The sequence below is a fragment of the Zonotrichia albicollis genome, chromosome 11 (genome assembly GCF_047830755.1).
Source record: "Zonotrichia albicollis isolate bZonAlb1 chromosome 11, bZonAlb1.hap1, whole genome shotgun sequence".
Classification (NCBI taxonomy): Eukaryota; Metazoa; Chordata; class Aves; order Passeriformes; family Passerellidae; genus Zonotrichia; species Zonotrichia albicollis.
In genome coordinates, this window is record NC_133829.1 from 19,185,954 (window position 1) to 19,198,176 (window position 12,223).

The 12,223-nt window shown below is 36.9% G+C and overlaps 1 protein-coding gene across 3 annotated transcripts in view; it reads left to right on the top strand.

Annotated features, from left to right (window-relative positions):
- The window catches only part of VPS13C (vacuolar protein sorting 13 homolog C), a 77,187-nt gene that overhangs the window by 27,818 nt on the left and 37,146 nt on the right, over positions 1-12,223 (top strand). For all 3 annotated transcript variants that reach the window (XR_012582196.1, XM_074549726.1, XM_074549727.1), the window contains 15 exons: positions 716-1,020; positions 1,267-1,414; positions 2,098-2,206; positions 2,651-2,784; positions 3,066-3,222; positions 3,886-3,965; positions 4,770-4,829; positions 6,114-6,279; positions 7,252-7,368; positions 7,902-8,005; positions 8,433-8,600; positions 9,024-9,328; positions 9,705-9,849; positions 10,959-11,115; positions 11,981-12,111. Coding sequence is in view for 2 of the 3 variants with exons in the window: in XM_074549726.1 (XP_074405827.1) it covers positions 716-1,020; positions 1,267-1,414; positions 2,098-2,206; positions 2,651-2,784; positions 3,066-3,222; positions 3,886-3,965; positions 4,770-4,829; positions 6,114-6,279; positions 7,252-7,368; positions 7,902-8,005; positions 8,433-8,600; positions 9,024-9,328; positions 9,705-9,849; positions 10,959-11,115; positions 11,981-12,111 (2,286 nt within the window). In the remaining variant the exon portion in view is untranslated. The remainder of the gene's footprint in view (positions 1-715; positions 1,021-1,266; positions 1,415-2,097; positions 2,207-2,650; positions 2,785-3,065; positions 3,223-3,885; positions 3,966-4,769; positions 4,830-6,113; positions 6,280-7,251; positions 7,369-7,901; positions 8,006-8,432; positions 8,601-9,023; positions 9,329-9,704; positions 9,850-10,958; positions 11,116-11,980; positions 12,112-12,223) is intronic.

The window sequence follows — 12,223 nt, forward strand, 5'->3', positions numbered from 1 at the left end:
GTCTTCTGGGCTGTGCTCTCAGTACAAGTGTTAGGTTTCATTTCCTGAAAGACAAGGGATGGGTTTAATTTTTCCTGTGTACTATTAAAAACTTTGGTTAGTAACTGATTTAAATTTCAATTGGGTCACTTCCCACCCTCAGTTTTGGAAATAGAGAAAAACTTGGTGCTATTGAGGTTACATGGAGGTTTTATGTTTGCTGCCCTTTCCATCCCTAGCAAAATTCTGAGTTCATTGCAGACATGTCAGAGCTAACACTAGAGGAAAATCTTCCTGCAGGGTGGGTGTAATGATGCCTGCAAATTAACCAGTGTAAATTCAGTGTGTTTGAGTACCCTAATGATAGCTTTTTTAATAAAGCACCAGTGGGTTTTTCTCTTATTCAATAGGTTCTTCAATAGGAATTCAATACTATTCAGGGAGGGCAGGAGGAGCTTTCAAAATTGTGTCCCTAAAAGCTAATGAGCTATAGAAAGAAGGAAAAATAGAGATGAATTTAGAATAAGTGGATTGCACTGGTTAGAACTTCTTGACCCTCCATTAGAGGTCATGCAGAAGGCACTCAGTTGTCTTTTCTGTGGAAAATTCATCTCCCATTGATGCAGGCAGCATAATTGGCAGCAATAATTGGTGGACGATGGTGGAAAATGAAAAAGTAACCTAGAGTAAAAACTATGTACAGACATTTCTCCATTCTCTTCAACTGCTTTTCTAGACCTTCTTGAACAACTTCCAGACAGCCAAGGAGACCCTGAGTGCTGCCACAGCCCAGGCTGCAGAGAAGGCTGCCAGCAGTGTGAAGGGCCTGGCCCAGAGGAGTTTCCGCCTCGCCATGGACATTCACCTGAAAGCACCAGTCATCGTTATCCCCCAGTCCTCCATCTCCCCCAATGCCATAGCAATAGATCTGGGCTTGATTAAGGTTCAGAACCAGTTTGTCTTGGTGTCCTCTGAGGGCAGTTCACTCCCTCCAGTCATTGACAAAATGGATGTGCAGCTGACAAAGCTGAAACTGTCAAGGTACAGTGACTAATGCTCTGCAGAACTGAATGTTCATGCCTCGAAACCATGATTGGTGCTAGTGTCAAATATTTGGTATTACAATACCTTTTATCTTAGAGCAGTTAGATCAGTAACAAAATCAGAAACTGGTTCTGCTTAGGAAAGTGTTTGGTGCTGCATTTGAGATTTTAAGATTTTCAAAAAATCTAAGTTGTGATTTCCATCTTTCCAACTGTTTTCTTTTTTTCCTTTCTGTGTTTCCAGGATCACTTTGGAGACAGATTTGACACATCCAGATATTCAGATACTTCACCCTATTAATTTAAGCTTGTCTGTGAAAAGAAATCTCTCTGCAGCTTGGTTTCACAAGTTACCAGTGTTGGAGGTCACAGGGTATCTGGATACAATGAATGTAAGTCTTGTGAGAAGGTGGTGATAATACTGTGAGAGCAACCCTTAATGTTGTTTCTGGGCACAAAGGGGCAAAAAGCTGCTAATTTTTAGTAGGTGTGGGGTGGATTTCAGCAAAGAAATAGGATTTATCCCCACCTGGGTGAATGCAGTGGTTTGAGAGGATCACATAAATAGTTTTGTGACCAGTTCTCTGAGCAAGAATTCTTTGAAGTGAAGCAAGAATTCTTTTCTTCTTTAGAAACAGAATCTTCTTGAGAGGAGTTTAAATTAATGCAAACATTTGCTTTAGTAACTCCACCTTCCTACCTTCCCATCACCCTTGAGTTTGTTGTGGCATTTTATGTACTGTGAAAGAAAGTACCAGGGACATCTCAGGTGAAACTGAAATGGAAACATCCTGGAGGGGCATGTCACTGACAGGACTGTATTAAAAGGATAGGTACATTAAATGCTGCAATGTATATTGATACAGCACTGGAGGTCACAACCTTTAATCCCCTCAGACTTTTACAATAAGTCGTTGAAGAATTTAATTTTCTTATTGAAGGGATGATTCTGCTGGCAAAATAGCTGTAAATAAGCATTCTTCTTGCCAGGAAACATTGTTCTGCTTTGTTAGCAGGTGATAAGTTCAAGGAACAATGTGTTTTTTCCTGACAGTTGTGATCTGCAACTTTTTAGGTTGTGTTAAGTCAAGAGGATTTGAATGTCTGTCTCAAAGTGTTGACAGAAAACCTGGGTGAAGCTGAAGAGACTCAAAAGGATGCAAAATCAGTGCTGCAGAAGGAAGGTCAGAGATGGAATTTGTTGTGAATGCTAAGTGGGTTTGCTTTCAGGAGTAAGGAAAAGCATTTATTATCTGGAAAGGAAGTTTAGATCTGAGAGTGTGGTAATAAGCTGAGTCTAATCGATAAACTCTTGAATTTTGCAAGGACAATGTTCATACTTCGATACTTCAAAAAATTGGAAACATTACAAGACAAAATTTGGTAATTTTATTAGCTAAGTTGTCGAGGAACTAGCAAGGTATTGAGATGTCAGAGTCATCTTATTGCCAGAACATGTTTCTATTTCCCATTCATGCTCTGAAGTTAAAGGCTCTGCTTATGGAAATATTACTAGTTTATCTAAGGTGAATGTAATCCATCCAAATGATTGAAAGAATTGGATGTGTTTGTTGAGCTAAACAAATGATGGTAGTTTCTAAAGTTAACCAATATATTGAATGTTTCAGGTAAAATGAAAGAAGTGGAGAGATCAATTTTGATACAGGATAAGAGTGTTTCAGAAGGATTGCTGTCTGAAAAGAGAAAAATAACATTAAATGAAGATGTAATCAATATGCTACTTAATTTTGAAATCAAAGAGGTATGTATCCATCTGTACAACTTAATCTGAGCCCTGTACTCATCTGTTTCTTACAAGTAGTGGGCTATAAAGTCCTTTTTAACAGTTTGACTTGACACCTAAAAGAAAAACAAGAGAAAGAGAGCAGGGGGCAGAGGAAATCTTTAGCAAATTGATCTTATGGGGTCTATTTATAAAAATGCAAAATGTCTAGGTTAATATTAAGTGTGTGTTTATAACTGCCTGCTGGGTCTGAACAGCTTCACTGAAATACTGAACTTTCTTTCCTTTCTGTATTCAAGGTTGTAATAACCCTGATGAAGCAGGTTCAGAAGGAGAGATATCCATTACATATTCTAACTGTGCTACAGCTTGGCACCAAAACCAAAATTAGAAATCATGAATTGGCTGCAGCAGCATATCTGAAGAAAATTACAATGAGATGCACTGAAATACATGGTAAGACTTCTAGGGAACTGATGCAATCAGTAGAGTGTGTGCAACTGGATTTATAGCCAGAGGATAACATAGAGCAACCAATAATGAGGGGAGGGGAAAGGGTAATTTAGATAGAATGGATCTGTTTTACCTGATACCAAGTTTTACTGCCATTGCTGGAGTTAATGTGTTTGAGTGAGTTGAGTACTTTGAGCAGGAGTGTTCCTGAGCAGTATTCCAGCTGTTCAGTGGGTTTTGATGAGCTGATTTTGTGCTTTATGACCAGTTCTGGCAGCACTGGAAATGCTGCTTTGGTTGGTCAGGTAACAATTCAAAGTGACAGTGAAGTGATAACTGAAATAGCCAGTTATCCAAAGTAGAAAAGTAAGGTTTTGAGTATGAAAACATGAAGGTAGGAGTGCAAAGAGCTTTCTGTTTTAAGTCTTGCTTCAAGAGCAAGATAAGTTAATTTTTACTAGTTTAATTTAAAATGAAGTGAATATAGCATTTCACAAAATAATGCTTCATGTGTAGCTTCTCAGTGAAAACAGCTGTTTACTTTCACTATTTCAGCAAGAACAGTATTTAGTTAGTATGTAATAGAGAATCAGCATGGAGTCATTGCACATAGGTGGAGTAAAGCTTGAGTGGAAACACTTGACATTTTTATTTCTTTGTTTGCAGACTCAAAAGGAGATCCTCTGTGCATTCTTAATTCCTCAAGTGAGACAGATGAACATCTTTTGAAAATGGAATATATTAAGGTTTCAATACATTTTCAGTAAAATTACATGGGGAGGAAAGTAAGGCTTCCATACCTGTAGATTTGTATCTAAAACTTACCCAGGCCTTCTCCCAAATACCTGCTTTTCAGTTTAACATTTCATTTAATTCTCCACTGCTTCCATGTAGCTCTTGCTTCATAAGTCAGTGCTATTACTGAAATCACTGGCAAGACAAATATTTGTTTGTGTTCTGTGTGTACAGCACAAATGAGCCCTGTGTGAAACTTGAAAGGTGTTTGGTCTTTGTGCAAGTGAAGAGTGACCCTACAGGTGATGAAACTGCTTTTGAAGAGTGAGATGTTGGTAGCTTAAAAAAGCCTTTAAAAATTGCATGAACACTTGGGAATCTGATAGGTTGTAGAGCCAGTGAGCTCCTCAATACTCTTATCTGGACTGGCATCATTTACATAGTGAAAAGTAATTAATTTGTACTGGCAAAGGATTAAGCATAAATGGATCCAGTTTAACTAGATTCTAGATGAGACAAAGTTTTGTAACTGGCTAGTTGAATTTTGACAAAATAGGTGCTATGAGATTGCTTTGAGCAGAGCATTGTGAGTAAATTATTCTGGTTATCTTGCTTGTGCATTATTTGAAGAACTTGTTTGTTCAGGCTTCATCACTTTCCTTTGTTTTCTTTTCCAATTGGAATAATCCTAAATATTTTCCAATTGTATGTGGCTTAAATTCAAATAATTCAGTTAATAAAATTATTCATAATTAATTAATGGCTAATTCAATAGAGACTCACTGTGTCCCTTTTCTTTTGTTTTTTCCCTTTAGGCTGATCCTGATGGACCAGACTTTGTTACTACTTACAAAAGCACCAAGCAAAACATGAATGTAAGTACATGAATGTACTTAATTTGTTGTTTTAAGCTTTTTGAATCATAGCAGCTGTGTTAGTTAGTCCCTTTTTTTTTCTTATTGAAGAGGGAAAAAAAGGGAACAAACCCAACCCAAAACCAAAGCCCTGACTCTCATCATTAAAACCTACTGCTTTATATTTAACTACTTCGAAGACAAATGCAGGTAGAAAAAAAAAAGATTTTTTTTACTGAAAATAAATTATAATTATAATATATAATATATATATAAATATTATATTATAAAATAATATAATATAATAATAAAATATATAAAAATATATAAATAATAATAAATATAATATAAAAATATATATATTTATATATATATTTATATATAAATATATAAAATAATAATAAATATAAAAATATAATAATAAAATTATATATAATATATAAATAAATTTATAATTATAAATAATAAATTATTATTTATTGTAATAATTTTTTTAAACTAAAAACTATACAGTTTTTGCTAGTTAGAAAAATGTCCTTATGAATTTTAACTGAGGCCTTCAGCATGTGCTTTGTTTCTGGAGTGGTGCACTTGGCACAGGGATAAACCAGGGCCTTGTGTTTCTGGGCTTGTAACAGTAACAGTGAAACTGAGCTGTGAGCTGGAATATCCAAGGAGCATTCTCAGTCCTTTTACTTCTCTGAAAGCAGCTATTCATGAGTAGTTTTTCAGTGACTTCTGGAGTAAGCATGTCATTGTGCTTTTGAAATATTTCCTTTAAAACAGCAGTGGTGGGTCAAGCAGCTTCTCCAGGGCCTTGTGTGTAATGAGTGGCTGGTGCTGGGTTTCACTCAGCAGCACTGGCAGGAGTAGTTGCTGCTCTCATACTCCCTGCTCTGATTGCAAGTTTTGGATCTTAGTGGGTTTTTTTGTTGTTGTTGTTGTGCCATATCTCCTAAAACATCTTCACACGTGGTTCTGAAGTTGTCAATCAAAATGCTGAATGCAATGCAATCAGTGAAATGCAGCAGAACTCCAGAGAATGTCCTGAAATGCTCAACCACGTGAGGCCTCAGTTTTTAGATTGGCACAGTTCCTCTGTAGCTGCTGTCAGCTTCCCTTCCACAGCTCCCTCATCTGTTCTGGAGCTTGTGAGGTTGAAGAGGATGGAGATAGAAGACTCAAATACTTGTGACATTGAGCAAGAGGCTTTTTTCCTTGGTTCTATGACAGCACCTCTGAGTTGTTAGGGTATAAACTGCTACTAAATGACAATATGACTTTGTCTCCTTGCTTTCCTTTCAGGTCATCTTTTCCTGTTTGGATATAGTGCTTCACACTGAGGCTTTGCTTTCCATCATGGGTTTCCTCACCTTCAGTGTTCCATCAGGTGGTCTTCCCAGTGCTGAGAAATTTTCAGAGCACAAGCCTCAAATGAAAGAGCAGGAAAAAGGAAGCACTCTTAGACCAGGTAGTGTCATGTTACACAGGCTGTGCTTGTGTTGTTTAACAGCATCTCACCTTCAGCTTCACAGGATATTATTTCCACTGACAGCATTGCAGTCTATTTGGTAGAAAACAAAGCATGCACAACTGTAAAATGGGAGCAAATCTTATTAAAAAAACCCCAGCAGACATTTTTCCTGTTGCTTAATTTTACAAATTCTCCTTACTCAAAATAACTTTTCCCTGGGTGGTGGTCTGATTTTCATAATGAAAGTTGAATAAATGATGTTGCAGTGTGCAGCCTTTCCAAAGGTTTAATGTCACAACCATGTAGCTTTGCAATCTGAGAGCTCTAAAGAGTGCTTACATGGCTGAAAATAAATACTGCTCTGGGGAAGCAAAGAGAAGTTCTGAACTGAAGGGGTGGTGTGTTTATTTTAGGTATGTATGGGTCTTGTAACCTTGAAATAGGAAGAGTTTTTACATGGAAGCTCCTGAATATTTTGTCAGGTCCTGTGTTGTTGATTCTTGTGCTTTTAGTGTTGTTTGTGAAATTCAAGGTTTTCTAATCCTAAAACTATTGGGATTGAGTCCAGTTGCTGTTCCATTTTCTGTTTGTGCAGTGTTGCTGCAGCAAAAATGCCTAAATTGGCTTTGCTACTTGACACAGAGAGGAGCACTTCTCATGTGATGAGACAGTGTTTCAGTAATGTGGTGTGTACTGCACTCAGCAACTGATGCATGAAAAGTAGGTATTAATGAGGAGAAAAGAAATCTTGATGGCTTTGTTGATTGGTGACAGTTTGTGTGCCTGAAGGAAACTCTTAATAAATGACTTTTTTCACATTTTGACTAAGGATTATCATATCTTTTAAGGAATGACTGCAGGCTGCTTTTGAATAGTTCATATATTTACAGAACTACTAGTCTAATGTTTGTTTAAACAGTGGGCTTGTAATATTTGAACTCTTGTATGTCTCTTGTGTTTCCTGCCCAGTGTCTGGTGATGCAGCCCATGATGATGTCTCTGAATTAAAGCTCACTGCAAAGCTGAATGCATTCAGTATTACAGTGTGTGATCAGATCTGCACAATTGCAGACATTAGAGTACAAGGTAAGGTGGGTTTTATTTAAATACTAAATGAAACTGGCTGTAGCCAGAAATGGGCTGTTTTCCTCCCTTCACTTCTCAAGGGCCAGTGTCTGCACTGCAGGTGTCTCTAACATTTGCTGAAATATATTTTGATTGTATGAAATGATCTGCAAGGAAAAAAAATGTTTGATTCAGAAAACAGAGACGATTTCTAAGTGTAGTAAAATTAAAAGAAGTGAAGGCACTATGTTTTAGATAACACAGATTTCCATTTTTTTATAGCTAGATCCTAGATAGTGTTGGGGAATTGTACTCTGCTCTTACAATCAGGTTATGTTGGCAACTTTGTCACGTGCAGTAAGGCCCTGACTTCTCTCTCAGGCTTAGCAATCATTGTTACATAGCAGAGGGCTGGATTTAAAGCTGTTATTATTCTTTATATTCAGTAGTTAATAATTCTGGGGGTTTGATTGTTTGTTTGTTTTTTAGCAGAAGTGTTTACTTAGACATTTGTTAAACTGCATTTATTTCCTTCCTTCTTTTGTTTCATTCAGGAATGGATGCATCTGTGGCTATGAAGCCTAAAGAGATTAAAGTGTTCTCCAGACTTAAGGACATTGTAATTACAAATGTTGATCCAAAAACAATCCATAAAAAGGTAATGTGTTTAGCAGATTGTAAACAACTGATGAGATACAGTTTTTCAAGTGATTTAGAGACAGCACTGTAGTTTAATGTGCTGTGTAACAGAATGCAATGTACAATGTAATATTAAGCAAAATGTATTGGTAAAGGTTAATTTCCTTCCCCTCAGAGAAGCCAAACATTCTTCCAGTTAATATTTAGTTATTTTTAATTACATTTGTGCTGGTATGTTTAATTCTGAGGAGCAGGGATTAAATATAAAATGGGCTATGGATGAGCAAGTGAGAAGAGGCATGTTCTATAAAATAGGAGATTCTGTTTCCTTTTGTGCCTACCATGTGTCCAAGTACTGCTTCTAAGTTGCTGTGGATCTTTTTGGGGAAATATTTTTTGTTTCAGAAATAGCTGGTAGTATTAACTGTGTGAACTTAATCTTCTAGGCTGTCTCCATAATGGGAGATGAAGTGTTTAGATTCCACATGTCACTTTATCCAGATGCCACTGCAGGGGAGGCCTATGCTGATATGTCAAGAGTGGATGGTAAAATGTCTCTGAAAGTGGGCTGCATCCAAATAATTTACCTGCATAAGTTCTTCATGTCTCTCTTGGTAAGACATTAGTTTAAGTTCTTTTCTTGACATTCAAAGTTCTTTTTAATGAGATAAAATGCAGTCAGCTCGTTTTGCCCTGTGCCTGGTGGTGAGCTGATGTGCAAGCACATAGAAGTATCTTGCATTAGAGTTACCATTTAAGTTGCACTGCTTTACAGAAGATTGCCAAGGAGAATGGTGACAGAAGTAATGAATGGAGCTGATAGCTTTCATAATATCTTAAAAATTACACAGTTAAATAATGTTTAAGCTTATTCATGATTTTAACATTTTTCTCTTTTGAAACAAGTGTGGTTGAATTAGCAATTTCATAAACCAGAGGTGTAAATTTTTTTAAATTTCCATTTTGCCTGGACGTTGCCTTTGAGAAGCTTACTTGTTTTCATGGAACTTTTACTTTTTTCCCCTACCTGTGAATAGAACTTCCTGAACAATTTCCAAGCAGCACAAGAAGCCCTGACTGCAGTCACTGCCCAGGCAGCAGAAATGGCTGCTTCCAGCATGAAGGACTTTGCTAAAAAGAGCTTCCGCCTCCTGATGGATGTCAACTTGAAAGCTCCAGTCATAGTTGTCCCTGAATCTTCAGCTTCATCTAATGCTTTGGTAGCTGATCTTGGCTTAATCAGAGTTCAGAATGAATTCAAGCTGGTGTCCTCAGATGAATCTCCTCTCCCTCCAGTCATTGACAACATGGATGTGCAGCTGACTCACTTGAAATTATCAAGGTAAATATGGAGCTGTTTCCTGAGTTGGTGTCTTTGTAAAGGAAAAGTGTCCATGTTCTGTATGCAGCATTCTTCTCTTATTTGAACATGGTAGGCAATGAGAACATGCTAAAACCAAGCAAAAAACCATGCCAAGCTAAGTTTAGGAGTGCTCTTAGATAGAGTCACAGGTCAACAATCTCTAAACCTTCTTGGAAAGAAAGCAATGATAGCACAGTAACTTGAGTTCATCTGGAGTGCATATAAGGGTGTAAGTGCCTATGAGCTTATTCTTGAATGAATTATGCCTGTAATTTTGCTAGATTAATGTGATATTATTTTGCCTTCTGCAACCAGTCAACATTTTCCCTCTGTTACTTCCATTGTCTTTTTTTAGGTGCATTATATCCACAGATTCACAACCAGATTCTGAAATTCTGCGTCCTGTGAGTTTGACTTTACTGGTCCAGAGAAATTTAGCAGCAGCATGGTATCATAAATGCCCAACAATTGGTATTAAAGGAGACCTAAAACCAATGCAGGTAATATCATGAGTAATTAAAACTATATCAAAAGTTAGATAATCAGAATGGTCCTCAGTCTAGTTAAGGATCTTTTAAACTAATTGCAGTTAGTGTCCTTTACAGTTTGTTGAAAGACCATCCAGTTTATAGATTTGTTAGAGTTTTGATAGTGTATAATGAACAGTTTTGGTGTAGCTGCATGCAAGTGGAATAAAATGTGGTTTTATTTTTCTGGAGGTCCTTTGGAGCTATCCATGGACTCAACAGGCAGTAAAATCGTTGAGGTTATTTGTTATCATCTAAAAACAAAACTTGACAATTCAAATTGTTTAATCTGTAACATTCAGGTTATTTGAATGCTTAATAGATGTATTAGGAATGAAAAGATTATCTCCAATACACAACAATTAAAATTATCTTTGCAGAGGGAGTATTATCTTTGTATTTTTCTTTTCCTGCATTAACCACGTGGATTTTAATGGGTAAAACTGGGGCACCTTTTCCTTGTTCCTGAGCCCTTTTACTTGTTCATTTCTGTATCTCTGCTGTGGCCAAATGTCACACTGGTGAAGCACAGAGAAATAAGACATTTAAAGGAGTACCAGCAAAATTAATCAAATGTAGGAAAAATATTCTTACACTGTGTGCTATGGGCTAAGTGACTGCATCTTGTCACTTACACTGCTTGCTTTTCTGTGATTCTGTAATGTTGTGACTGGATACTTATTCATGAAATCTTTGAAGGGCTACTGAATGGCAATTGCTTTACTGTGTACAATGCCAATCTTGGCTTTAATATTTTCTGGTCATGTTTTTGGGTTGCTGAATTGTTGAGAAGTGCTTATGTTTCTCAATTACCCATATTTTTAATAGGCAAGGATCCTTTACAAATCTACAAAGTGTGTGTTCATCATATGGAGTGTTATTTCTTGTTGAAACTCCTGTTTATAACAGTTAAAAAAAGATACAGGAGAAATGGGCAAATAATTTTGATTCTTTTGGACAGGATAATTGTGACTGTCTCATTTGTTTCTGCTGGAAGCAGCCCATGGTTTCTCCTCAGAGCTTGCATACTGTGTTGGAAATGTTGTCACCAAAACTGAACTTGTGGCTTTATCACTTTACAGATTGCACTCAGTGAAGGTGATCTAACTGTTATCATGAAGATTTTACTTGAAAACCTTGGAGGGGCTTCTTCCCAGCCACACACTGTGCAGGAGAATATTGAGGATATGCAGATACCTAAAAAAGGGAAAGCTCCACATGAATCTGGTGGCACTGAGGGTATGTTCAGTTCAAAGGCTGAATATGTGTAGGCAGAGGGCTGTTTGCAGATTCAAATATCATATTTTTCTGAAACATTACAAATTGTTTTAACTGTTACAAACATATTGTATAGATGAAAAGTTATACATAAGAATGTATGCACTTCCATGGAGTGTGAGCTCCTGATGGTCAGAAGTTTTTGTGGTGTGTTTTTTGTGATTAATTTCTCATATGACAGTGTTGTTCAGTTTATATCAATCACTCTTCTGTCTGCATGTGGTTAAAAAAGAAAAAAGCCAAACCATCTACCCCAGAATGTTAATGCACAATTATAACAATTGAGGAAGATACAGATATTCAAATAGTGAGTCGGTGTAAACAGTGCATGTCTCTGGATGAAATGTTGTTAACACTTTGCCACATCTATTTCTTCCCCAAACTTAACATTTTCACTGTCAAAAAATTGCTCTTTAGCCAATAGTTGAATGGCTCTGCTGTGAATAGGAACTGGAAGGAAGGGAACTGCAGACTCCTTGGGCAGACTTGGTACTTTATATTGTTCTTCAATAAAGAGAACAAAGAACTTCAGTAAACTAATGTTTACTGAAGTAAGGTTCTCATAAGGTTCTCATCCACTCTGTGCTAGATAATTTTATTTTGCATTGGGTAGAACAAAATTAAAAATGTGAACTGAGTAGTTTTCTAATTTAGAGCTTTCCTTCTTTTTGTGATTTTCTGATCTTAATTTAGAAAACCCCAAACACCAAACTAACCAACAACAACAACAACAAAAAAAAAATAAAGCAGCCAACAACAAAAAACTCCAAAACCAGCAAGCCCAGTGTTCAGAAGAAATGTAAAAATGTCTTCTTTTCACTGACAGGTACCCTTGTGGATTCTGGACAAAAATGTGATTCTGCAGTTCAGTCTTCTGTGGAGTGCTCTACATTGCTTAAATTTGACTTCAATTTTGAGTCCCTTTCTGTAACTCTGTACAACAGTGACACAACTCAGGTTTGTGACAAAGATTTTAACACACAGGTGGGGTGGGCAGCCAGGGCTTCTCACATGGCCAGAACTCAGGTCAGAAAAATGAAGTTATATCAGCTGCACTGGCTTTGTAATG